The 27,781-nt window shown below is 39.0% G+C and overlaps 2 protein-coding genes across 8 annotated transcripts; both read right to left on the reverse strand.

The window, feature by feature from the left end:
* Positions 1 to 869: 869 nt before the first annotated feature.
* LOC123760007 (uncharacterized) lies at positions 870 to 27,615 on the reverse strand. Of its 7 annotated transcripts, none has more exons than XR_011228756.1 (4): positions 27,443 to 27,582; positions 17,468 to 17,519; positions 3,286 to 6,947; positions 870 to 3,172 (listed from the first exon to the last, which is right to left on the reverse strand). XR_011228756.1 is itself a non-coding variant. In XM_045745347.2 (3 exons), the coding sequence occupies exon 3, from the start codon at positions 6,110 to 6,112 to the stop codon at positions 5,369 to 5,371; it is 744 nt and encodes a 247-aa protein (XP_045601303.2). In that variant the 5' UTR covers positions 6,113 to 6,947; positions 17,468 to 17,519; positions 27,443 to 27,615; the 3' UTR covers positions 870 to 5,368. The 7 variants fall into 7 exon arrangements, 5 of the variants coding, with proteins under 5 accessions (XP_045601303.2, XP_069181498.1, XP_045601304.2 ...); XR_011228755.1 differs by having other exon boundaries at positions 870 to 3,227; XM_045745347.2 differs by having other exon boundaries at positions 870 to 6,947; positions 27,443 to 27,615.
* Positions 16,632 to 17,156, reverse strand: LOC138365305 (coiled-coil domain-containing protein 15-like). The gene has a single exon (XM_069325593.1). It carries the CDS (start codon positions 17,154 to 17,156, stop codon positions 16,632 to 16,634), a length of 525 nt encoding a protein of 174 aa, XP_069181694.1.
* Positions 27,616 to 27,781: the final 166 nt, after the last annotated feature.

The raw sequence follows: 27,781 nt of genomic DNA on the forward strand, positions 1-27,781 counted from the left end.
TTGTTCCTAAATGCTAATCTTGATCTGAAACTTTCCTTGATAGTGAAATAGAACTCATGAGCACCACACCAGAAATAAATAGTCCTTTGATATCCCTAGTCAGGCTAAATCTGTGCAAACACTCCATGCAAATAAAAAGAGCCGTCTTTGGAACTCACTCCCTGATGAATTAAAAAATGTTCCAACCTATACCTTGTTCAAAAATAATACCAAGAAGTATCTAATTACGTCCTCGTAGTTTCCTACCTTGTGCTTCAAACTCAGTTCTTGTCCTACCCACTTCCCAAATATTAGTACAGTATTTGAAACTAATTAAGTACTTCATCTCTACCAGTGTAATCACCGCTTTCAATTTATATTGTTGATATAAAACCTTTCTACAACATATTTTTTCACCTTACCTGATGTTAGATAAAGTACTTGCCCAAAACGCTATTAGTGTTAATGGCTTTGCAAGAATGTAAAAATATCACTAATGTAATTTCACAAATCTATTGTACCTTTTTGTAAATAAAATATTATTATGGCCTGAAAGCATGTTACGGTTCCAGTAATAGTCTACATGTAAACTAGGCAGTAAACCTTTGTCTTAAACAGATTATTTTCAAGTTAAAGCTTTATCTTGTTAGTTTAAAATATAAAGTCTATGTTGAAAACTTTTTCTTTATGAATTTATTTTTCTGTACACAGATTTTGAATTCCATATTTCACATCGTCAATAATACATGGTATTAACATAGATAATAGCACCAATTATGTAGTAGTTATTAATCCACTCCCATGTGCGTATTTCCTATACAGAGCAAAACATTAAACTATGCAATAGGAATACCTCTCAAAGTAACTTAAAGGATAGTAGAAATACTGCAAATAATGCTGCTGTTTATTACACAAACCATGTTATACAAAACATATCCAAAGCAAAGAATAAGAAATTTATGAATAACTTAAACAAGATACTTCAACTCAAAGTCTTGTCAAGTAAACAATTATGACAAATAAGTGCAGATATTACTATACAGTAATAAAAAGGATATTATATTAAAAGGCTCTAGGCATAGACCATCAAATAGAATAGTACTGAATATTTTAATTTGCTTAAATATTCATCTATATATTATCAATTGCACATTTTTAAACAGAAAAACAAAGTGGTGTGTTAAAAACATTAGAAAGTGTTTCAACATAGAATACTGTAGATGAGGAGATCATAACAAAATATAAGTCTTGACATTGTGCAATGCTAGCAATTCAAAATTTACACATGATGTTCAGAACTTAATTACAGTGCATCAATGCTTATACAGTATGAAACTAGGTGAAAACATACATGTTTAAAAAGCACTTAATACAGTTGGATAAAATTGAATCAATGTTGAAACTCAGGGAAATTCAATGTAAATAATTAGCAATCTCACTGTCTAAATTTCTGACAAATAACATAAGCAAGTAAAGTTTCAGTGAAAAATTAATCACATGTGATTAATTTTCCAATTCACATATTGTACCAGACTTTGATTTACATATTAATTATTAAACTGTTGAAGTGTAAATACCGACTGTATACAAAGAAAAAAGTACCACATGGAGCCCTATTATTATTGTGAATAACTCCTCTCTAATATCCATTTGAAAAATCCAAGATGAGGGGTAAGCCAGACACATTCGATCTTCCCGCCTATGTATTGTACTGCATACACACACCCATGTGTGTATATGCTGAACATTAAATTGACTAAGTAATGGTAATGTCTTATCACACATTAACAGGATAAAAACACACAATAATGTTATGTTTTTGTGTATTTATGTAAAGATTTAAACTATATCAAGTCTCTTGAGTACAATATATGGTTAGGACAAGACTTGCATCTCTATGACTAATAAGGTTACTTAAATTGACTAAGTAATGGTAATGTCTTATCACACATTAACAGGATAAAAACACACAATAATGTTATGTTTTTGTGTATTTATGTAAAGATTTAAACTATATCAAGTCTCTTGAGTACAATATATGGTTAGGACAAGACTTGCATCTCTATGACTAATAAGGTTACTACCCAGGGATCTAGCTCTCTTATTCTTGACCTGATCATGTCGCCTCCATTCCCAAGGCGATGTCTTCTAGGGAATTATTGATCAGTTGTCCTTTCTGTCATCCTGGGATTGCTCTTAATAAATGAATTTGTCCAGATGATATTCCTTTCATCTTCCTCATATCCAAAGGAGAGCAGCTATTGGGACTACTGAATTTTGAATAGAGGGATAAATGTAAGTAAAGTACAGTAGTACAAATAGCCACACTCCTTTGGGTACGGAGGGAGATATGAGGAATACCATCCGGACGAATACCTTTATTAGTAACAACCCCAGCTCTCAGAATTCCAATGATAGAATGGACAACTGATCATAATTACCTAGAGAGCTCGGCAGTAGGGAATGGAGATGACAAGATCAGGAAGTTAAGAATAAGAGGGCTGGATCATGGGTAGCAACTGTATTTGTCGTCGAGACGTAAGCCTCGTACAAACCACATACTCGGCAGACTTTGTATTTTCAAATTTTTACATAAAATACACAAAAACTTTAGTGTGGGTTTATCCTATTAAATGATGTTTGTTACTTGAAAAAGGGGTTCCGAAGCATTCTACATAAAAATTTAAGCTTCGCTTTACATCCTTTATCATTTTTCTCTAGATTACACTAAATGAAAAGACAATTTTAGGACAAGTTAAACACAGCTAAGAAAGAATTATTAAGCAAGCCTAATTCAATAAGAAACACTTAAAGTATAAATATAAACACTAAATAAAGCATGTCTGAAGTAATATTTACAAACCAACAAAAGAAGCGTAAGTGTAACTAGTATAACTTGTCACATAAGTAGCAATGTAATTGCAATTACCAGGTCATATCAAATTTGTTGTACTAAACTTTAAGCTACCAATGTTAAAAGAAAAAAAAATAGGACAAAGAGACTAAGGAGCAGGTGAACATATTACAATATCATATTGAGGATATCTATAAACTTAAAACTGCTGTGACTGGAAATCACCTCAGCCATAAACTGGTTCTTTGCCACAAGCAAATAACTGCAGTGACTGGAAATCACCTCAGCTATAAACTGGCTCTTTGCCACAAGGAAATAACTGCAGTGACTGGAAATCACCTCAGCTATAAACTGGCTCTTTGCCACAAGGAAATAACTGCAGTGACGAAATCACCTCAGTTATAAAACTGGCTCTTTGCCACAAGGAAATAACTGCAGTGACTGGAAATCACCTCAGCTATAAAACTGGCTCTTTGCCACAAGGAAATAACTGCAGTGACTGGAAATCACCTCAGCTATAAACTGGCTCTTTGCCACAGGGAAATAACTGCAGTGACTGGAAATTACCTCAGTTATAAAACTGGCTCTTTGCCACAAGGAAATAACTGCAGTGACTGGAAATCACCTCAGCTATAAACTGGCTCTTTGCCACAAGGAAATAACTGCAGTGACTGTAAATCACCTCAGCTATAAAACTGGCTCTTTGCCACAAGGAAATAACTGCAGTGACTGTAAATCACCTCAGCTATAAACTGGCTCTTTGCCACAAGGAAATAACTGCAGTGACTGGAAATCACCTCAGCTATAAACTGGCTCTTTGCCACAAGGAAATAACTTCAGTGACTGGAAATCACCTCGGCTATAAAACTGGCTCTTTGCCACAAGGATGAACTGCAATGACCTCTTGCTTTAGACAAGTAGCAAACAAAGCTCAACTCTAAGAATTCATTCCAGTAGGTACATATAACCACTCTGCTTTAGTGTGCCTAACTTCAGACAGCCATGTACATTTGAATATGCCAACTGTTACCCTAAAATGCCTCTTATCCAAAATATATTCTGTATTACTCCACTGCTTTTGACTGGAAATGACAATATATATATACTGCTTACAGTATATGTATATAATTTGACTGCAGTGACTGGAAATCACATTCCTTATCTAGTGTGGCACTCCCAATCATCTAGTGTGACACTCCCAATCATCTAGAGTGTGACACTCCCAATCATCTAGAGTGTGACACTCCCAATCATCTAGAGTGTGACACTCCCAATCATCTAGAGTGTGACACTCCCAATCATCTAGAGTGTGACACTCCCAATCATCTAGAGTGTGACACTCCCAATCATCTAGAGTGTGACACTCCCAATCATCTAGAGTGTGACACTCCCAATCATCTAGAGTGTGACACTCCCAATCATCTAGAGTGTGACACTCCCAATCATCTAGTGAGTGACACTCCTTTTCTATACTTAGGAGGAATACGGAAGAAAATAACATTTTCTCGAAAAGAACAGAATCATTCCATCTTAGATCATAAGGAATGTGATAACAAAATCCTTCATTAATGACAATATACACAGTATATGCAACCAGTCCTTATTGTTTAATGAGGTACAAAGTTTTAAAATACAAAATTTTATACATATATGCATGCACATGCAGTTTTATGTAAAACCTTTAACAGCTGTAGATATAAGCTTGTTTTGGTTCAATGGCAAACTTCTGGGGTAATACATATCTTCATTATATAGTTACCTCTTTTGTGTGTAATGTTGCATATACAAATAAAAAATACAATTGCCGTAAGACATGATACCTTATATGTCTAGCAGAAACATTTTGGTCATGTTTTCATAATACAGTGTGAGTATATTGTTCATACATTAAAACTAATTTCCCATACTACTGCTGAAGTGTAGTTTGTACTACTGTAAATTGGTAAGACCTAGGTTAGGTGGTATTATCAGGTGCACTGCACCATGTACAATTTTGAGCAGAATATCAACACTATTTTGGAACAACTAATATTAAAAAATTTGAAAATTACAGTGGTTTATTACTGTTACATCAATGGAGTAGTGTTCTCCCACACTTTAAATGTACCTTAAACATCTTTGCAAGCCTAAAAAATTATACTACAGTATGAATAAATTGTACTTTCCTTTATATGTATCATTATTTACAAGTGACCAACAAATGCAACTATTAAATTGAACATTTCTCTCTATGCTGGCATTTATGGTTAAAGCTTTATCAAATACACACTGCAACAAACCACTGAATATTTTCTATATCCAAATCTTTGCCAAAAGAATCGGGTAAATTTCTACCAGGTGATCTCCAAGAGGCATCCTGACCATACCCAATGAAATGAATGCTGCGTGCATGAGCAGCAGTGTGCATCAACCAATATACACAATAAATCTGACGTGTAACAGTTATTCTCCTGGAGCAGTTCTGTGAGTCAACACCAATATCATGAGCTGTCATGAGCCAAGAGCAAGCAGAATGGAATTTTCATTCGGCTCTTGTTAGTTTGTCGGTATGCCCAAGCGCCTAACAAACATTGTCAAACGCTTCTTATTCTTGAAGAGGTCATGAAATAGGGCCAATCTCTTTTGGAGCTCCAAATTTTCTTCACGTAGTTGATCACGCTCTTTAATTAATTTTGATACTTCACTTGAAACTGGCTTTGCTACTACTCCCTGAACTTCTGATGACATGTTAATTCTGTGATTATCAGCCGAATTGCTTTCCCCTGCTTCCTCGGCCACACGTGCAATTTTACGACATGCACAGGAATCAACCGTGCTCTCCTCATGTTCTAATCTTCCAGACTCAACTATGGCTTTACGTTTGCGTGCACCTACCGACTGTTCATTAAGTGGCTTAGGTGGTATATTCTGACTTGCTCCTTCAGCTGGGATTGCTGGTTGTACCACAGATCCTTCTTGTTCATTGTTTGCAGATATATTTTCACTGGTGGATTTTGTAACAGACGAATTCTGCCTTGCTTCCTGTGTCTGATGGACAGCTTGAGCCACGGCACCTTGCTCTTCATTAGTAGGGTTGTCTTCATTATGAGATTTTGTTGGTTTTATCAATGTAGTTACTGGGATTGCTGATGGTAGAGTTTGTTGAACAGGTGCTGCTCCAGCAACTGTGGATGAACGAGACAGATCCCAACAAATAGGCTTGGCCACCTTATCTGTTCCGCTACCAGGAACACGGACAAATGAGCGTACAGGGTCACCAATTTCATATGGAGCAACCATTTCAGTAACTGTAAATTCTACTAATCAAATGCAGTAATAACCCACACTAGACAAGTTAAAAAGCTGAAATGGGAACAAGGTGATGGGATTTGGAGGGGCAGCTCTTGCAACCTTGTTCAAGGCAACACTAAATTCCACTTCCTTCAGAGAATCTTCAACACAGGCAGCGCCAATGAGAAATGTGGGTGTGGGGAGGATGTCGATTCACAAATCCAATGCGGTCACAACCCGCACCAGAAAAGTTAATCAACTGAACTGGGAAGGAATTAATTGGGGCTTGAAAAGTAGTTCTTGGAGCCTTCACTTGTTAAGGCAGTACTCTTAGATTCCACGTCCTGCAGAAAATCTTCAACACAGGCAGCACCAATAATAAATAGGGGTGTGGGGAGGATGTTGATTCACAAACCCAATGCGGTCACAACCCGCACCAGGAGAGTTAATCAACTGAAGTGGGAAGGAATTGATTGGGGCTTGAAAAGTAGCTCTTGGAGCCTTAGTACTCTTAGATTCCACTTCCTTCAGAGAATCTTCAACACAGGCACAGCTAACACTCAGAACAACTGAACTGGAAAGATGGTGTTTTGATTGCAGTTCCAACAGCCTTCACCTGGTAAATAATGCACTTCCTAAATTCTACTCAAGCAATACAAGGTGGGAAGGAGGGAGGGAGTTGATTTACAAACCTAATGCGGTCACAACCCGCACCAGGAGAGTTAATCAACTAAACTGGGAGGAAAAGGATGGCTGCGTATGGAGCAGCAATTCTTGTATTCTTTGCTTGTGGTATGCAGATGTGCCAAGGTTCCAGGTACTTTACAGGATACCAATAATGGATCTGTAAGTAAAAAGAGCATAATTAATATTATTCAAGTTACAGTACATGCAAAAAAATATAGGAAAAAACAAATAACTGTCGAGTCAGAGTTTCTCGATTTTCCTTACAATGCATAACTTAACTAATATTCAGCTATACAGTAAATATAGATGGGGTTAACACTTTCGCTGGGGGATAGCGCTATTTGCATTCTAAAATCAATTTACGTAGTTCAGGGGACAACACCAAAGCAGTCCAAAATTAAAAAATTTGTAAAAAATCAATTTACTGTCCGATTATTATGGGACTCGTTTTAAAGTGTGCGCCAACATCTTCCCACTCTCTTTATAACTCACGTGGCATCACAACACTGCCGCGTGGCCGCCCACCCAGACGGGAGGCTCATTGTTTTCGTGACCACGCTCGTGACTGATGTGGCCTCCCTGAGTCAAATAAAGTGCCAATTTCCAGTTGTTTTTGCCAAAGTATTTTTGTTACTGCTTTATAAACACTGTACATTTACTCCAAGATGAGTAGTGAACAAGAACAAAGCAGTAAAAGACTCACGTATGAAGGAAAAGCTAACGAGCGTTTGCCAAAAGTATAGACATATATATATATATACAAAATATATGTACATACAAAAGTAAGAAACCCTGGGGTTTCCCCAGGGCTCTTAGCCTTGGTATCACACTAAGGGAATCCCAGGCAGGGGTACTGCGAACCGGTGCCCAAAACTCCTGAGCCAACTGAATCCCAGGGACGTATCCACTCACGGGGTCCAACCAAAGGCAACCCCCCCCCCCCCACCAGGCAGGAAACAAAAACAAAAGAAAAACCCTGAAAGAGAATAATGTACCCAGGCAGAACAGGGCCGGTCGCTACAATAGGTGAAAACTAGCTGTGCAGTACCCTGCAGCCCTACCAGTGACGAAAACTACCTCCTACCCAGAGGCAGTTTAAAAAATAAAAATAAAACAGGTGACAAAGGGCGGCCAAGTACCGAGCAGTAAAAGACACAGCAGAGGTAGGCCCCAAGGTGACTTGTGGAAGGTGGCCCCAAGCCCTGAGGGCAGTACTCACAGGGCACCTTGGGAAGAAAACCCTAGGCGCATGCAACCCGAGTACTGTAGAATATTAGCCCCGACTCACACACCACCTGTAGAGACAGTCCATGCCACAAGGCACAGGAACAGAGAACAAAAACTGGTGCCAGAGGCACCTGACCAGCCAGCATCACATCAGCCAAGAACTGCCGGTTGGATATGGTTGGATAGCTGGCACGAGGGTCTGGGACTCCCCTTCCCCCTCCCAGGGAGAGAAGGGGGGGGGGTGCAGACAGCGGTGGCAACGTGACATCATGCTCGTTTGCTAATTATTGTTGAGTTTTGTCCTCTTGTTTGGCTTTCAGTAGCAATATTTACACCCGAATAGGAGCTTGTTTTGGGGTGCATATCTTTCTGAGTGCCAGACCCAGTCAATGGCAAACATAGAATGCTTCCAACCACATGGGGATTTCTAGTGTGGATTTCTATAGTCCATTGCTCCTCATGCCTCTCTGAGAGGGTTAGGTTCTGGCTCGTGGTCCCCGGTAGGCAAGAACTCCATGCACAGTGATGCCAGAAACTAAGTTACATATCAGCCTGGATAGCTTTAGGGAATCGACGGGGCATCACCCAGAAAATACAAATTTTAGCAAAAACAATGTTAAAAATCAGCAAGAAATGTGTGGTAGAGTATTGAGTAAATATGCAGTAAATCTACTTCAACTTTTTTTTTTATGGCAATGATTAAGAACCAGGATTACTGTGAAAATAATAGTACAGTAATTTTAAATTTTTTAATTTAAATTTTAAATTTAAAAGTGCAAGCATACAGTAATGTATGGCAGTGGGCCATACTGTGTAAACAATTCAGACGATACTCTTGTAATGTATACAAAACCCATCAGCTGCAAAAATTGCAACTATGATGTGAAGACAGATGACTAGCTCTAAGATCTGCAGAAGGGCCTCAATATGGTATAACTGTTGAATTAACTAAACTGAAATTTGGTCGAATGGATTACAATGAACCAAAAAGAATTGGCAAAAACTTTTTATGGACTGGAATAAGATGTCTACTTTGCCATGATTCCTTCAGAATAGATACTGCAGGATAAAAAATATTATATTTAATCCTTAGACAGTGGTTATTGTCAATTGTTGATTCACAGGGTAATGTGGTTATCATAAAACAAAGATTTAAACAGTCTGGGTTTTATATGATGTAATAGTTTGCCTTGACTCTCAGAACTACCAACATCAGACACGAGACTGTTCAACACGCTTCCACTACACAAGGGGCATAACTGGCAGACGCCCCACAGGTGTTCAAGAACTTGATAAACACCTCCAAAAGATACCTGATCAACCAGGCTGTAATTCATATGCCAGGCTGCGAGCAGCCGCGTCCAACAGCCTGGTTTACCAGTCCAGCAACGAAGAGGCCTGGTCGAGGACCGTTCCGCAAGGGACGCTTAGCCCCGAAATCAAGGTAAGGTGACCCATCTTGAGGTTATCTTGAAATTATTTCGGGGCTTTAGTGTCCCTGCAGCCTGGTCCTCGACCAGGCCTCCACCCCCCAGGAAGCAGCCCGTGACAGCTGATTAACTCCCAGGTACCTATTTACTGCTAGGTAACAGGGGCATCAGGGTGAAAGAAACTCTGCCCATTGTTTCTCGCCGACGCCCGGGATCAAACCCGGGACCACAGGATCATGCGTCCAGTGTTCTGTTCGCTCAGCCGCCGGCTCCCCCATGAAACAAATCCTGTTACCATTTCATGGTACAAATGTAGTTTTTGTCATAAATATTATTAGGGGAATATGGTCAACATCATATCACGATTTAAACAATTATTGTCTAGGTTTTACACATTTGATGCAAATACTGTATAGATATAAAAGCTCTTGTGGTTGGACACCATTCCTTTCCCAGATTCTATCCCAAATCCTTATCCTGACCCCTTCCAAGGGCTATATAGTCATAATGGCTTGGCACTTTTCTGGAGAGTTTCCCCCGTTCCCTTCTCTGTGAATGTGAATAAAGACTAAGTAATAAAACAATCTCTGAAACATCGGAGGATAAAACACAAAGCGTCAGTAAAGTTGAGCACCAGGCATTGACAAGTGTTAATCACAGCCTTGCAGAGCGCCTCCACCCAGTAAAATGATAAATACTCTCTTATTTTTGTGTTTTTCTTACATTCTGCATACAAGTTAATACAGTAATTCTATAATGAAAAATTATTTGTTGGGCTTTCTTTTTTTTTTTTTGGGGGGGGGGGCATAGGTGGTTATGATCATTTATTTATATATACAAAAAGGTACATTGGGTTTGAGAGTACAAACATAGCATTGATGTTTTTACATTCTTGTAAAACTACTAATACGCATAGATTTAGGACTTGCCCGAAACATTAACGTAATTTAAAGTGAGTAATTTCCAGGAAAACTGAGAAATGTTAACAGGTACAGATAGGAGCTGCCTGGTATGGGCCAATAGGCCTTATGCAGTTACCTTTGTTCTTATGTACTGCATATTGTAAGAAAATTTGATGAAGATTGGTAGATATATTATAATAAAATTTGAGGATTATCAACAGGTACATTGTAGCATAATTTGGGGATTATTAACATTTCTCCATAGCAAAATTATGTTTGTTTATAGGAATTTTTCTGTTGTTGAAGTCCCATTTAACTATATATTATTGCCACACATTTCCAGCACACCAAGCATGTAGTCACATGGGTATGGTCAAATGGAACTGTCAAAAGACAGTTTAACAATATTTTTTTCCAATTGTTAAAACCATATACAGTACACAGTTATGCTAAGATAAATCAGCTTATGCTAGGCAGTTAGGCTTGATTGAGCAAGCTTAGGTTGGTAGAATACAAATTGCATCAATTGCATCTTGTGGCATACACAAGACTGTCAATGGAGTTTTAAACCTAGCTAACCTTACCCAACCAAGCCTAGCCTAACCCAACTGGGCCTAACAGCCTAACCATATCTAATACATCTTAACGATACACTGTATACAGAGTAGCAATCAGAAAACTAGCTTTGTTGAACTGTCTTTTATATGAATTGACCACACCTGACTGGGAAGTTAGGTTTTAAAACCTGGATAGTTCTGAGAGTTCTTCTATGCTCCAAACCCAGCCTGGGGCAAAGCATGACTTGTGAGAGCTTGGTTCAACAGGCTGTTGCTAGGAGCACCCCATAGCATACATATCCACTACAGCCCGGTTGGTCCTACTTCTTGAAGAAAACTATCCAGTTTTCTCTTTAAGACATCTGGCAATATTCCTTATACTCACTGGAGGAAAAGCTGAACAACCATGTACCTCTGATGGGACTCGAAGTGATTTGGCCTGTGTTCGTGTCCTGGCCGGGGGATTGACTGGGCGCCAATCCTTAACTGTAGCCTCAGTTCACCCAGCAGTGAATGGTTACCTGGTTGTTAAACGATTTGGCGGGTTGTATTCCGGGGAGAATTAGGATAAAGGACCTGCCTGAAACGAGATGTGTGCTAGTGGCTTTACAAGAATGTAGGAACACTTGAATATATTATAAAAAAATGTTCATACAGTGTTCTCTGTGACTATAGTACCTGTTACGCAACAGAGGCTCTGTTTTTCACTGGTTCCATTCTACATTTTCTTCCGGTACAGTATGTTATCTTACTGTGTAAATATGGGACCTGGCCCTTCAGTATTTTCCATGTACAGTATATATTATTTGATACCTCTTTAGTCTCCTGTATCTAGAGTACATTTAGAGAGCATCAAGATGACTCCAATAGTTTAGGTGCTTTATTGTGTGCCATGTATGTTCTCTCAATTCCTTTTATTTTGGCAGTCTCACCTGCTCTGAGAGGGGGAAGTATCGAGCAATTTTAAAATTCACTACAAACTATCTTGTGTATAATTAATTTTTGTCTAGGCAGGCAGCAAGGTATTTATATATATTATACTATATAATATATATATAGTATGTATTATATATATATATATATATATAATATATATTATATATTTGTATATATACCTTAGACTTATATTAAGGTCTCCCAAGGTGAGCCTACTGACCTTCCCTAGGATACAACCCAACAACAGTTGGGCTAACCTCCACATCTATTTACTGCAAGGTGAATTGAGGCATTAGGCGAAAGGAAACTTGCCCAACCACGTCAGTTCCCTTCTGGGATTCGAACCAGAGATTCCTGACTGTAGTAGAGAATGAACCCAACACTCCAGGCCAGAGGCAACCACACTGTCAATGGCATCACAACTCGTCAGGTATATATTAAAATATGTATATTTTTTGTTAGGTTACGTTTGTGTATGTTACGTTAGGGAGTCGTAGCATGACTGGTGTGGGCCCCTATGGGCCCCTATGGGCTGGTGTGGACCCCTGTGGGCCCCCAGCTAAATAACTGGCGTCAGCTGCCTCGCCATCTTGTAACAATACGTATTTACTAATCGAGTCGCCCTTAATAAACTCGAATTTCCGGTTTGCAATACGCCAAACGTCACACTCGTATTGTCAAAAATTATACATATATATCAAAATTTTATTTCAAAACTTAAAAAAATATATAGCAGAAACGTGTGGTACCGCGGGGATCCCGTAGCAGCGACTGCCAGTGTGTGTTTTCTTCCAACACTTCACCAATATTAACTATTCCTCGTTCTCACCAGAACACTATCCCGTCTGTAGTCACGCTAACACTCGTACCTTACTGATACTCTCGTATACGTGTTGTTGTGCCAGGGATAAGGTGCTCACCTGTAGAGGTAAACTCCAAAAATTTTACGAGGACTCCCACCTCCTGCTCCTCCACGTTCACGGTATACTGTGGACTGTGGCGCGCCTTGTTACCACATCTTGCTGCAACCTCCTCGTCATGTTTGTCCTACTCTCTCTCTCTTGCTTCTTCTCTACCATATACCATCACGATTTCATTGATGTGGCATTTTGATATTGTTAAAAATGTATTTGATGTGTATTAACTTTGCTGTGTCCTAGTATGTGCAATTTATATCAATCAAATTGAGTCTTGATATAGTCCTTCAGTGCAATCAAACCCGCTACTTGGACATCTATAAATTAATACTACTAAAATAATAATGTATTATGAAATGCATTTCACTAGAGAAAAGCTTAATTCCAACGCCATGACAGGATAAAATAGACTTAAAATTGAGGTTCGTCACTGATACGGCGGTGGCAACACTGCACCCGAGCTCACGCGTTCTGTACAAGACAGGAGAGTCATCAGACCCCCCCCCCCCCGGCACCCTTGTGCAATGTTGAGTACCAACTCGTACCCAACTTCCACCACCATGAGTACCGAATCGTTTTCCGGTATAGTAATACATTAGCTGACTTCAATATTGTACTGTTCTTGGTATGGGTATGTGCCAACGTTCGTACATTTCATATTATTTTACTTCAGTATATTATATAACCATTTTCTTACGTTTATTTAACTATATATCTTTTATTATTTTGTTTAACAGACATTTCTGCCATTATGGCGTAGAACCAATAATGTTACGTATGGTAATATTCATTATATTTTCTTATCTAATACATGTTATTAATGTCATTCTATCCTCAAATTTCAAATAATAATATATTTGTCGTATAGGCCTACTGGCGTTCTCCTGAGTATACACACAATTAAGATACTCGAGTACTAGATATATTACTCAAGTATCTCAAGTAATAGATATATTACTCATATACATATGCTTAATAGTAATAGATATATTATTCAAGCAATAGATATATCACTCAAGTAATATATATAGTACTCATATACATATGCTTAATAGTAATAAATATATTACTATTAAGCATATGTATTGACAGTTCTGACAAATACATCCGAATATTAACAAGTTTTATCATGGAAATTGTAATCGCACTCCTCAAACATGATTTTATCAATATGTAACTAAAACTTGGACTAATGTAGCCATTATTTGATCAATAACGCCAAAGATAGGCATAATACAAATTGTCCGAAATACTGCGTGCAATTAGTGGTTCTATTTAATACAGTATTCGAATTCTGTAACCACTATATAATCTGATCCTATGTAACTTTATAATTATTATTTAAATATTATTATTATACTAATAAAGACTGCACATAGACCCGTCCTAATACTGATATAACACATTGAATTAGAACCCTTAATGAACGTCATCAATTTAACAGTTTCAGTTTATTGAATTGAGTTCATTTATTATGCATTTCATATCTATTCTTTGGGCGGTAGTGGAAAAGGTTTCAGACATAATTGGCTCAGGAATTGAACACAAAATTTCATACAGCTAAGAAGTTGAAATCTGTTTTTTTTTATTTTAGCTTATGTACAATAATTTGAGTAAACTGAATAGTATTTATTCAAGTCAGTTTTGTTTCATTGCCTTTGATTGCCTTGTTTTTCTTTCTGCTTGCATTAGAGGTATTTAATTGATGGAAGCAAATGTATAAAGCATGGTGTGTTGGTGTATGTTGTTGTTTTAGATTTAGCTACTCAGAACGAAATGTTCATGTAGCACGGGCTATGGTGAGCCCGTAATGTTGGTGTAGATGACAGGTGCTTGTATGGGCTGGTGGCCCCAGAGGGTGAGGCTACGTAGCCTTGAGTCACCTCACGGAAATTCCCTTTCTGGTAACTCCAAGTAACCAACACGACATCCTTTCCGCCTCCCACCTATGCCAGCCGTACGACGAAAAACAATAATCACTTTTAATAATCATTTTAGTTTAGACTAGTGACCATATATGTTACATATACAACATATATAAAAGATTAACATGAATTAAATTTCAGTGGTTTTCACGTGTATGTGTGTATATGTGCAGTGGGTGCGTGCTACGTTGTGAAGGTAAGAGGCCATACCAGGTGCATGTATTCACCTAGTTGTGCTTGCGGGGGTTGAGCTCTGCTCTTTCGGCCCGCCTCTCAACTGTCAATCAATTGTTTCTACTACTACAATTTTTTCCACACCCCACACACACCCCAGGAAGCAGCGCGTTACAGCTGACTAACTCCCAGGTACCTATTTACTGCTAGGTAACAGGGGCATAGGGTGAAAGAAACTCTGCCCATCGTTTCTCGCCGGCGCCCGGGATCGAACCCGGGACCACAGGATCATATGTCCAGCGAGCTGTCCGCTCGGCTCCGAGTTGTGCTCACCTAGTTGTGCTTGCGGGGGTTGAGTTCAAGTTCAAGTATGTTTATTGAGACAAGAAAGAAATACATCTCAAAGGGATAGAGTAGCTTAGGCTATTTCTAACCCCCTCCCCCCCTTGCGGGGGTTGAGCCTTGGCTCTTTGGTCCCACCTCTGTGTACTAACCTAAATGTGCTTGCAGGGACGAGTGCTTACTAAAGAGCTCCGCCTTTTCACCGGTCTGTTGTCTAATACAGTGACTCCCAACTTTTCTTTTTTCTTGTCATATCTTATTTTAAAACTATTTATTATATTAGTTTCAACTGGCCATCCCATAAATAACTAAAATCCCTGTGACTTATCTGCGACAATAGTTTCCATCCACGTTTCTTTCTTCGACTACCTTTTCGTATCTAGCTATCTGGAAGCATGATCTGTAGGCCTATCATAACCTGTGTTCGACCCAAAATCATAACCTGTCATCTAAATTTCAGTTCCTGAGCAGAAGAAAATGTATATATGCTGGTTAGCATTGTAAATGTGTGGCCACGTCTGTGGTAGAAAATAATAATAAAAAAATACTTAATTTAGTTGGTAGGCACTTCCTGCCATGGGTCATACACAAGATATTGCTATACGCTACTGGTGAGATGATTTAAGCTATTTCTGTTATATACGATATAGGTATATGTATAATTACTTGTGTAATAAAAACGACACGAGGTATTTTGTTATTGATTTTCACTGCAATAGTTAATTATTCCAGACAAGGAAATGTACACATGAATAAATGAAATGAAATGTAAAGTGTTTGAAATAAAGTAAAAAAATGTATTTATTAAATAAATCATCACAGTATATATATATATCTAAATACGTCACAGTATATATCTAAATTTATTAGATATATACTGCGTGGACATGGTTCCACAGAGTTGCGAGGTATCACAATGTTACTGGCAGTAACTTATCAGTGACTACCGGAGAGTGTTATCTAACTCTGCTTGGCCCTCCTCCTGGTCTTTTGTACCTGGCGCACTCTTATATAACATTACGTTAAAGTTTGGTGTCGCATCTTGTCCTTGAAGCTATGGATGAAAGTGGCTTCGGCGACCTCTTCTCGTAATGCATTTGGTTTGGTGTTGGATTTAAAGGTCTATCAACCACTGAAGGGTTAGTAAGGTCACCACAAGAGCTTATGACCAACCAGCAAGTATACTTTAGCCCTGATCATACTCCAGAGCTCTAAGTAAACTCTGAATGTATTGATCTCTTCATGTACGTATCTCCTCCCGCAGTGTATTTCACTTGCTAATCACCCGTACAGGGTACGAAAATGTCCTTTGTCTACCATTCATGGTTTGCTGTTAGTAAACATTGACATACATTTCTGCAATGTCACATTACGTGGTGTTATAAACAATATGTAAAGCTAACGTAATATGATGCGCTTAGAAGGAACCTTTCAGCATGGCTTTTGGGAAGTGAGTATCGCAGCTAGATCACTCCTTGTGCTTTTGTGCTTACAGACCATGATGTTGTGTATACACGCCATTTTCGTGTGTGATGTGCTATGGTCTTGTGCTGACATGCCATGGTCTTGTGGTAACATGTTATGGTCCTGTGCTGACATGCCATGGTCTTGTGGTAACATGTTATGGTCCTGTGCTGACATGCCATGGTCTTGTGGTAACATGTTATGGTCCTGTGCTGACATGCCATGGTCTTGTGGTAACATGTTATGGTCCTGTGCTGACATGCCATGGTCTTGTGGTAACATGTTATGGTCCTGTGCTGACATGCCATGGTCTTGTGGTAACATGTTATGGTCCTGTGCTGACATGCCATGGTCTTGTGGTAACATGTTATGGTCCTGTGCTGACATGCCATGGTCTTGTGGTAACATGTTATGGTCCTGTGCTGACATGCCATGGTCTTGTGCTGACATGTTATGGTCCTGTGATAACATGTCATGGTCTTGTGGTAACATGTTAGACCATACTAGCTGGAAAGGCAATGCGAGATCTCTATTCTAAACTTAAACGGCCTAAACCAAGTATGTCAATATTCTTTCACTGCCCCTTAACATTTCGTTATATTATACCATGACCCAAACAAAACATTAGTGTCCTGCTCGAACATGTAACACATCTTATTACCGAGCTGTGTGTGTGTGTTTCATCTGAACATTTCATCTTCCAATTATTCTGTTTTATGGATGGTGATGGTGAAGATGGTAATTAGCATCATCATATAAGGATAGTAAAGATGGTAATTAGCCTTGAGTAGTGAGTACATTACCTGAGGGAAGGCGGCGGGTGTGAAGCAGCAATTGCGCTTCCCGAGCGTCTTCCTGTAAACAAAACGGCAAAGATTTTTTGTATTAAAATTAAGTCACCAGTCTGGGGTATAACGGGGGGTCTAAAGCTAGTTTTAAATATATGTTAAGCTTTTTACATAAAGTTGGATCATATTTTCCTCAATAATGGCATGCGGGTCACTTTTAGTAGGATTAAAATGGTTTAAGGTACATATCCCAGCCTATCGCCGACACAGTGGTTCCCCATTAGTTGAAACGAATGTATTATGCACCCCATGAGCTCCCCGGCAACATATATGTAAATACTGTATAGTCTGTATGGGCTGCCAGGCAACACTGGTTTCCCAACGCGCGCCTGCATGTTTAACTCATATAAACATTTTAACTTATTATGCACGCGCGCACAACCATACCCTTCAGGCACAAATCACAATTTTAATTCAGATACGTACTCCAACACGCACCCGTAACATACTCCACATACACCAAGAGGTGGAACCACTTTCTCTGTGTATACACTTTGAGTTGACTTAGTTCTGGACATGTCCAGAACGAGGCAGTAAAGGCTACCTCTTAGGGGCCAATAGGTATTCTACACTTACCTTAATTCATTAAATATATATATATATATATATATATATATATATATATATATATATATATATATATATATATATATATATATATATATATATATATATACATATATATATATATACATATATATATATATACATATATATATATATACATATATATATATATATATATATATATACATTATATACATATATATATACATTATATATATATATATATATATATATATATATATATATATATACATATATATATGCATATATATACATTATATACATATATATATACATTATATATATATATATACATATATATATGCATATATATATATATATATATATATATATATATATACATATATATATACATATATATATACATATATATATATATATATATATATATATATATATATATATATACATACATATATATATATACATATATATATACATATATATATATATATATATATATATATATATATATATATATATATATATATATATATTTATTTCCTTTATAATAAACTTGGAATTTAAATATTTTAATCTGGAACGACTAGACCAGGCCTTCATTAGTAATACCTAACCTAATACCAAACACAGCTTCAGACAAATTAGGTTACTTGAATAAATAAAATAAACAAATATTTAACAATGCACTGTATGAAAACTATGCAACAAAAAGACATATAGTCCAATACAGAAGCCTCAGGGGAATTGACAGAGTAGATAAGGACAAATTAATTAACACAGGTGTTGCTCGCACTAGGGGACACAGGTGGAAACTGAGTATCCAAATGAGCCACAGAGACATTAGTAAGAACATTTTCAGTGGCCGGGTAATTAATAAATGAAATGCTTTAGGAAGTGATGTGGTGGAGGCTGACTCCATACACAGTTTCAAATGCAGATATGACAGAGCTCCATAAGCTCAGGAATCTGTACACCAGTGGATTGACAGTTGAGAGGCGGGACCAAAGAGCCGAAGCTCAACCCCTGCAAGCACAATTCTATCAGTACAATACATGACTACAAGGTTACCTTAAGATAATTTAATTTCGGGGCTTACCGTTCCCGCGGCCCGGTCCTCGACCAAGCCTCCCGCGTGTGTGTACCAACACAGTAGATGACTACACAGTGTATGTACCAACACAGTAGATGACTACGCAGTGTGTGTACCAACACAGTAGATGACACCATGGTGTATCCCCTTTTCGTGGAATTAGTTTTATTTGACACGTGTTGCAAGCAACAAGTCTGATCCAGGTATATATTGATCGTGTTCCACACGCACATTATCAGAGCAGCTGGTGGCCGCAACCTGTCGCAACACAGGGCACCCGTGGTACACAGGAAACACTGGTACTTGGGGGAGGCGACTAAGACAGTTAAACTCATGATTAGAATCTGTTTACATAATTATTATTTGCTTAATTAACCCTCATGGATTAGCTCTACCGTTCAGCCCAAGTGGTTAGTTATCCTTTCAGGAGGATAGGTTGATTGTATATATTCCCATATTTGTTTGCATTGTGATTCAGTGTACAACTGCACCGTAGTGCAGAGCAGCGTACAGCAACAACGGGAAGGGGTGTCAACAGATCCATTACAGTTTGAAATTGCACACTGATGGCAGCTTGTTGGTGTGAATAGTGGGCGTAATGTGTGTAAAGTATGAAGCGTGTTGTGAGCCTCGAACGTGTAGATTGTGTATTAGTAAATGTGCAGTGTGAGTCTTTGGTGTATCGTAGTGTGAACGCATCTTAGGTGTTGCGTCTGGTATATTCTGTGTGCTATACCCTAGATGCTACATAAAGTGTAGGCTGCGTCAGGTTTGTGTGTCCAAGAATTTACAAAGATGCATCGGTATGTCCTAAATTATGAAGCATATGTTCATTACAGTAAGTGTGCAAAGCTGCCGCTCTAAGCTCAGGGTGAGTGTAGTGTGAGTCTTAGTGAAGCATCAGGTGTTGTACCATTTTAAAACTTTAAAATGTACATTAGCCTACATCGTACTGTATCTATATACAAGTTGCAGTTGTACACTGAATCACAATTCAAACAAATATGGGGAGATATACAATCAACCTATCCTCCTGAAAGGATAACTAACCATTTGGGCTGAACGGTAGAGCGACGGTTTCGCTTCATGCAGGTCGGTGTTCAATCCCCGACCGTCCAGGCACCATTCCTTTCCCCTCGTCCCATCCCAAATCCTTATCCTGACCCCTTTCAAGTGCTAAATAGTCGTAATGGCTTGGCGCTTTTCCCCTGATAATTCCGTTGCTGAAAGGATAGTACATTTTGTAACTATTGGGTCGATGGTACTAATATGTAGCACTGTAGCTACAGTAAGCTACTTTTTGTACAATTTTTTAGTCCGGAAAAAATAAAGCTAAAATCCAAAATTATATATATTCCTAGGCCTTGTATAGCACATATATGTACTATATTAGGCCTAGGATGGTTAGATTGTTAGGCAAGATCTTATTAGTAACATTATAACAAATTTCAAGTTCGATCAAATTCAGTTATATAACAATCTACTTTCTGGTGGAGCATTACGACATATTTGTACTTTCGACCACATCGTTACTCTAAGTACTATCATTTTAGGAGGATGGGCTGCATATAATATACGCTAGTTCCTATATGCGCACCTAAAGACTAAGTACTGATGATTCCATCGTTATATCAGCACCAACTGACTTTAGGACTAATGGATCGCTCGTTATATCAGCCCCAACAGTGTAGGCTACTTTAATCAATGCGGAAACTTCTCATTTTCATGGCCAGGAGTACATTAGCGACCCCAAGCACAATACTCTCAACCATTTTCTTTGATATAAGTCAATGCCAAGCCAAATGTGAACATAAATAAAGCCAATGAAAATAAATATAGTAAATGGAGGTCAGTAGCGCATGAGCAAACACAGTCAAGTAATGTTGAAGATGGCATGTGACTGGCTGGGCTGGTGTCGCCTTGGTAACAAGTGAATAAAGCAAGACCGATATCAGGCAACCACCTCTTTACTCTTAGTCCTGCAGAATGTCCTTGTGCAAGCTGTCCTTAGTCACCAACTTTCACTTCCTCTCACATAGTCAACAGTACCAACTCTCCCCGTTGAATCACATCCACCAGCTTCTCCTTCTCTTTACGTAAACAACTGACTGTTCTACAGTTGTAAACAACTAATTGTTCTACAGTTGTAAACAACTGATTGTTCTACAGTTGTAAACAACTGATTGTTCTACAGTTGTAAACAACTGATTGTTCTAGTTGTAAACAAACGTAGTTCAGTGTAGTTAGACGCAAAAAATGCGTCAGAATGGTTAGACGTCGAAAATTATGCTGCAACGTGTCAAAATTCGCTGGTGACAACTAAGAAGCAACTCATCTTTAGCATTCGAGTGTAAACCAATTTTGAAAATGTTGTAAATTGCACTATTAAGTGGCACGCTGATAAATGCAAAGTAATACAAATTAAGGAACAAAATAAGGAGCTATTGAGAGAACACATCGGAGCTTTTGAAACTAAAATAAAAAAAACAGGCTTAAAGTAAATTAGGCTGAAATAGTGCACCGAGGAAATTTGAAAACCGACCAACACCATTTTCTTTCGTTTGTAGATTATTGATTCACTCCGAGGTCAGCATTTTTCTCCGCCGTCAACACAACTATTCCCATTGACCTCTAGCAGTCTCCATCAGCTGACTCTACCACCATAAGTTAGGCGTCTCCTGCGTTTCACCACCATCCTCTACATCACATCCAGTACAACTTCCAGCGCCACCAATCACTCAAGTTCAAATATCCTTTTAATTTTCCCGTTGGCTACATATATGCGCTGGGTATAAAATGAATACATTTTTGTTGACCAAACCACACATTAGAAAGTGAAGAGACGACGACGTTTCGGTCCCGTCCTGGACCATTATCAAGTCGATTTTGACCTATTCCAAATCGACTTGAGAATGGTCCAGGACGGACCGAAACGTCGTCGTCCCTTCACTTTCTAGTGTGTGGTTTGGTCAACATATTTCAGCCACGTTATTGTGACTCCTCGCCTGCAACATTTTTGTCTTTAATACAATGGTAACGTATATATGCTAGGCATAAAACCGCATCATTTAAGGTGTACTGACTGGAATGAGTCCAGACTGAAGCCTACAGATGTCTGACCTCTCATTAGTAAACACTTGTTATATTACTGAAATGAAGTACACGGGCTGTAACTCTGCAACAGTAAGGTTGTTGTTGTTAAAGATTCGCTACTTGGAACAAACAGTTCCAAGCAGCACGGGCTATGGTGAGCCCGTAGGTACTGAACAGTAAGGAGTAAGTCACAATACACCGCACCAACACACTCCCAACACACCTATACTGAGCAGATGAGAAGTGTAGGTGTTTAAGGCCACTCAGATGCCTCTCATGTTTATGGTGGTGGGGCAGCGTGATTTTTTGTTGTTGTCTATCCCGTATTTCAAAAATGCAGCACCATTGTTATTTTCATTGTTCGTTATTTGTTACATTAATTGTTTAATGTAACAAATAAAGCAACAAACTCACCACTGGCAATGAGGAGTGAGTGGACTCCCACCACTGGTAGTGAGGAGTGATTGGACTCCCACCACTGGTAGTGAGGAGTGAGTGGACTCCCACCACTGGTAGTGAGGAGTGAGTGGACTCCCACCACTGGTAGTGAGGAGTGAGTGGACTCCCACCACTGGTAGTGAGGAGTGAGTGGACTCCCACCACTGGTAGTGAGGAGTGAGTGGACTCCCACCACTGGTAGTGAGTGAGTGGCCTCCCACCACTGGTAGTGAGGAGTGAGTGGACTCCCACCACTGGTAGTGAGGAGTGAGTGGACTCCCACCACTGACAGTAAGTGGAGAGTAGACACCCCCACCACTGACATGGTTACCAGTGAGTCTAGCTTGTGGTTATGATAAGAGAAGTTCGTTATCACAAAATATTTGACTATTTACAGACTTAAAAATGTTCAATATTACACGATAACGTAATATAGCTAACACGTACGCAACGGAAGTCGCCAGTGCGTGTATGTGACGAGCTCAGAGATGTGGGTTCGATTCCATCGTACGGCCTCAGTATTTTCTTATAGATTAATCACGCTGTTGTGGTTTTCACTGTGCAAGCAGTTATACCACGTTAAACATTTGGCTTGACTCTTGAGGGCCCTGTGGAACAATGGTTGTCCAGCCCGTCCTCTCTAGCGTTCCTATCGTCACACAACTGATGTAATAAATTGCCCGAACCTACCCTAACCCAGGACCCACGAACAGAAAACGGGATATCACGTCAATTTGGGAGCCGCTATGATATTTAGTACATCAGTTTTTTTTACCTTAATAGGATTTATACGTCAAAATGCCATGTACTGTTCGAGAGGACGCTTTGTTGAGGTGGGTTATGGCTGAATGGTTCAACCCATACATATGCTTGAAAGTCATAAATACACGTAATGCGTAAACTGGATGTTGAAAAATCAGAGCACGTTAGAATGTGTAGTAATTTATTAAAACTGACATATAAGAAGTAGCGTCATTGTGGCAAATATCTGGAACACCTGTAAATACATTATACAGGTTTGTGAGTGAAATTGTGTAAATGTAAATAGTATCTGCATTAGAAAGTGTATGCGCCGAAGTTCATTGTCCTCAAAATCTTGGAAAATTTGGACCAGGTCCTACTGACCAATCGTCAGTTCCATACTGACCCATTGTCTCCAAACTTGTTCCATTTTTAACACTTTAGGTATATCTGCATTTATGTAGCTACTCTAGACTATACGAATGGGGGGAGTACATAGTATATCAAGAACTAGTTACATGATTCTAAAAGTCCCCAACTCGCAGGATGATTAGTCGGTATGTGATCAGTAGCCTGCGCTGGCAAATTTTGGGTGCATTATGAGGATATTCCTCAAAGAATCTTACACATACATAGTTTCTAAATATAAATTTGTTCTAAGCCTCATATTAATCTGTGGTTAAGATGCGCCCTCCCCCCGTCTGGAAAATCCTGTGCAAATAACGTTTAACTAATAGTAAATCAACGTTGATTAAACGTTACTCGAGCATGGTGCCCTATGGGCGACTCACATCAGTTTTATTTATATATTCATTATATTATATCCTCTTTATTTATTCCTATCGCACATTGGTACACTTTAAAACAAAGACTAATAAAATCAGGCGAAGACGCAGCAGAGCGTCCAAGAAAGCGAAAGGTTCTAGGCCTGGGAAAATGAAAACAGGAAAACATAAAGTAACGGTGCACTGTGGCAGAAATGGAAGCCTAGCAACATTATGGTGGAGCACGGAAAGAAAACTTTGGGTGAAAACTGTTGTAAATTAAGGTTTGATATTTCTGTCACAATATACTTTTGTGCCAGTGTGTGTCTAGGCTATAGAGTATTTGCACCGACAAGACGGTGGTTAGTTAGTGGTTAAGACGCGCGCCTGGCGTTTCGCTAGCGCTTTGTCCTGGGTTCGTATCCTGGCCGGGGAGGATTTACTGGGCGAAAATCCTTAACTGTAGCCTCTGTTTAACCGAACATTAAAATAGGTACCTGGTTGTTATACGATTTGGCGGGTCGTATTCCAGGGAACGTACGATTAAGGACTTGAAAGAAACGCTATACGCGTACTGTACATGAATGTACACACGGGTAGCGAATGATATATAATTCATATATATTCTATATATAGAATATATATGTATATAAATTTATAATCTCTGGGGATTTAAAAATGATTTTGGAAATATACAGTAATTGATATCTATTTTCTAGTACCGTGACCACAGTTGGCCTCGTATGTAGTACGGTAATAGTACCTAGAACGTTCTGTAGAACGCTACTGGTCTGTTGTAGTAATGTAGTAAGATTGCTCGTAATTTATTTTACAAGAACTTGCTAGTGTAATGAGTATTAATACCTCTCATATTTATGTTTGTTAAATTTGAAAGATTTCCTGGTCTATTACGTGAATTTTGCTATCGTTGCGGGAATTGCCATTTTCTAAGTTTACTGCTCAACTATTACGATGATTCATGGAGGGTTGCGATATTTGGCAATACGATAGACTAACGTACCGTTATAGCCCGATAGGTTATCGTAGCGTTATAGCCCGATAGGTTAACGTAGCGTTATAGCCCGATAGGTTAACGTAGCGTTATAGCCCGATAGGTTAACGTAGCGTTATAGCCCGATAGGTTAACGTAGCGTTATAGCCAGATAGGTTAACGTACCGTTATAGCCAGATAGGTTAACGTACCGTTATAGCCAGATAGGTTAACGAACCGTTATAACTCTATAATATATAACCTACGAATTTGGCCTGAAAATGGGCGTCGTGCAGCACTGCCAGCCGTCAAGTTCTGTTTACTACTCGAAATATAACTGCCTTAACAAACATGTATTATTCTCGGAAAACACTATTAGAAAGCAGGTGGTTAACACTCATTGAAACAAAATTTTAACACAGCTTTTCCTGCCTCAAATTTTGAGAAATTCTGAACACAGCCGTGTTTCCTATCCAAAAATATGACACAATTTGATTTTAATAATAGCCACACATAGTTTCCTCCGACGTACTAGATAATTTAACACATATCGCTGGAACTATTTGCACGATTGCATATACATAACACAGGCAAATGTCTTATGTATAAGAGATAATAGAAAATAGGTTATGGCGACTCGGTCCGTTCTCAAGAGTAAATCCATTAGAACGAGAAATGTACAGGAATAGGCTTCGTGTCACCGCTAACTTGAAATCCAATAGCAGGGAACGCCCACGTCTCCCATGATGCTGTCCATAGATGGCGTAAGGAACATACAAATGCCCATATCTCCATAGTTAGGCCTACTATCGACAGAAATAGCTTGCTGTCGATATACATATAGCGTAAAGTAACCCACAAAAGGACACTCCAATTCCCCATTGTGAGTGTCGATAGGTAAGTCAACACAAGAACGCCCATATATCTCCCTCGGTACTAGCTGTAGATAAAGCAGTACATAAAACGTTTTTTTACGCTTTCAGTGCCACCGGAGTACCCTGAATTTTACCACCAACTCTAAATATTATTATCAAATATCCTACAGCATCTACATTGTACCTTAAGACATCCTCATCATGCCGTAACAATGCACATGCCATAAATATCCACATACCATAAGAAATGCATTCATTAAACAAAAAAAAATTAGACCCGATTATTTTTTATGTTGGTTAATGGTCTCAAGTTTTCTGGGAAAGGAAGAGCCCTCTAACCAACGACTGGGCACTCCCCAGGATACGCCACACAATAGTTGCCTAACTCTCTGGGAAAAGTGGAGGAGGGGTCTGAACGTGTGTAATTATCTAAGAGTAGTTATGAGACAAGAGCTGCCTACACTCGTGGTTTCCAGTCTTCTTAGTATTCCTTGTCATAGGCTGCTTTGAAACTACTGATACTTTTGGCATTACAAATCTTCAATGGTTTTCAAACGTAGTTGGCATATGAGGACGGATTGAAAGCACGGGGCTTGACCACTTGAACCATCGGGGATCGAACGCCGACCTTGGTTATAAATAATAAATTTTGTTGTCGGGACAGGCAGCTTGTGTATGTATATCCGTTAGGATTATACAGTGGTCCTGTAGCAACTATATTATGTCAGTAGCTCTTGGACCAAGCCTGTCTAACCGTCGGTTATCTAGTGTACTGACTTACGAATGTTTCCTCTATCATATCTACTATATATTTCTGTCTCTCACACATTCCCAGGATGCAGCCCGTAGCAGCTGTCTAACTTACAGGTACCTATTCATTGCTAGGTGAACGGGCATCAGGTGAAAATAAAACTGCCCTTTGTTTTGTTTCTGCCTCGACCGTGAATCGAACCCGGGGCCTTGGTGCTACGACCCTAAAGAGCTGTCCACTTGGTGCTGCGTGCTCACTTATTTGCTTGAGAGGGTTGTGGACAAAGTGCCTATGCCTTTAAAAGACAGGCAGGAGATCATTAACCCAAGCGTGGGCTCTCACATCTACTTTTTAATCCGTATATGGTCTGCCTTCATCACTGATTCACCCCACTTATTCACTACCCTGACCTCACGCTGTTTCTAATATTTCAGACTCATTCGAGTATTAATTAACGATCTGCATACTCGCCACACGTTTTGCCCCTCCCCCTTATCGCACTACATGTGTCCGTTCTCCAATCTTGTTAGTTGTTTCTAAAATACTTTTATCACTTCACATATTCTGCAATGATTTTGGCGACGTTCAGTGTCACACTACATAACCCCCACGTTGGCCCAGACGAGCAATCTTACCATGTGTGGCTACGGTCGCCACAACACTGTCTGGGGGACGGACCTCTGGCGCCCGTGGGAGACGTGCGTACGGGAGAGACTGGCGGCTGGTCTGTTTATCGCTCCAAGGTTCTGGGGAACCCCGCCCCGTACAGGACCCGTCTGTGTCGGGTTCAACCCGCGGCTCCACGTGTACGTTGACGTTTGAACATATTCCACACGACATGTTTCCTGGTGGTGACGTGGAAGATACAAATATTGCAACGGTTATTTTATTTTTTTTTTGACATTACTTCGTTGAACTTACGCTGTGCAGTAAATTTACATTTCTTTCAGTTTTTTTATTAATGTTTTATTAAT

This window comes from Procambarus clarkii, chromosome 16 (genome assembly GCF_040958095.1).
Source record: "Procambarus clarkii isolate CNS0578487 chromosome 16, FALCON_Pclarkii_2.0, whole genome shotgun sequence".
Classification (NCBI taxonomy): domain Eukaryota; kingdom Metazoa; phylum Arthropoda; class Malacostraca; order Decapoda; family Cambaridae; genus Procambarus; species Procambarus clarkii.

Coding starts and splice junctions, on each gene's coding strand:
- LOC123760007 (XM_045745347.2), bottom strand. CDS start 6,112: ATGGTTGCTCCATATGAAATTGGTGACCCTGTACGCTCATTTGTCCGT.
- LOC138365305 (XM_069325593.1), bottom strand. CDS start 17,156: ATGTTACCACAAGACCATGACATGTTATCACAGGACCATAACATGTCA.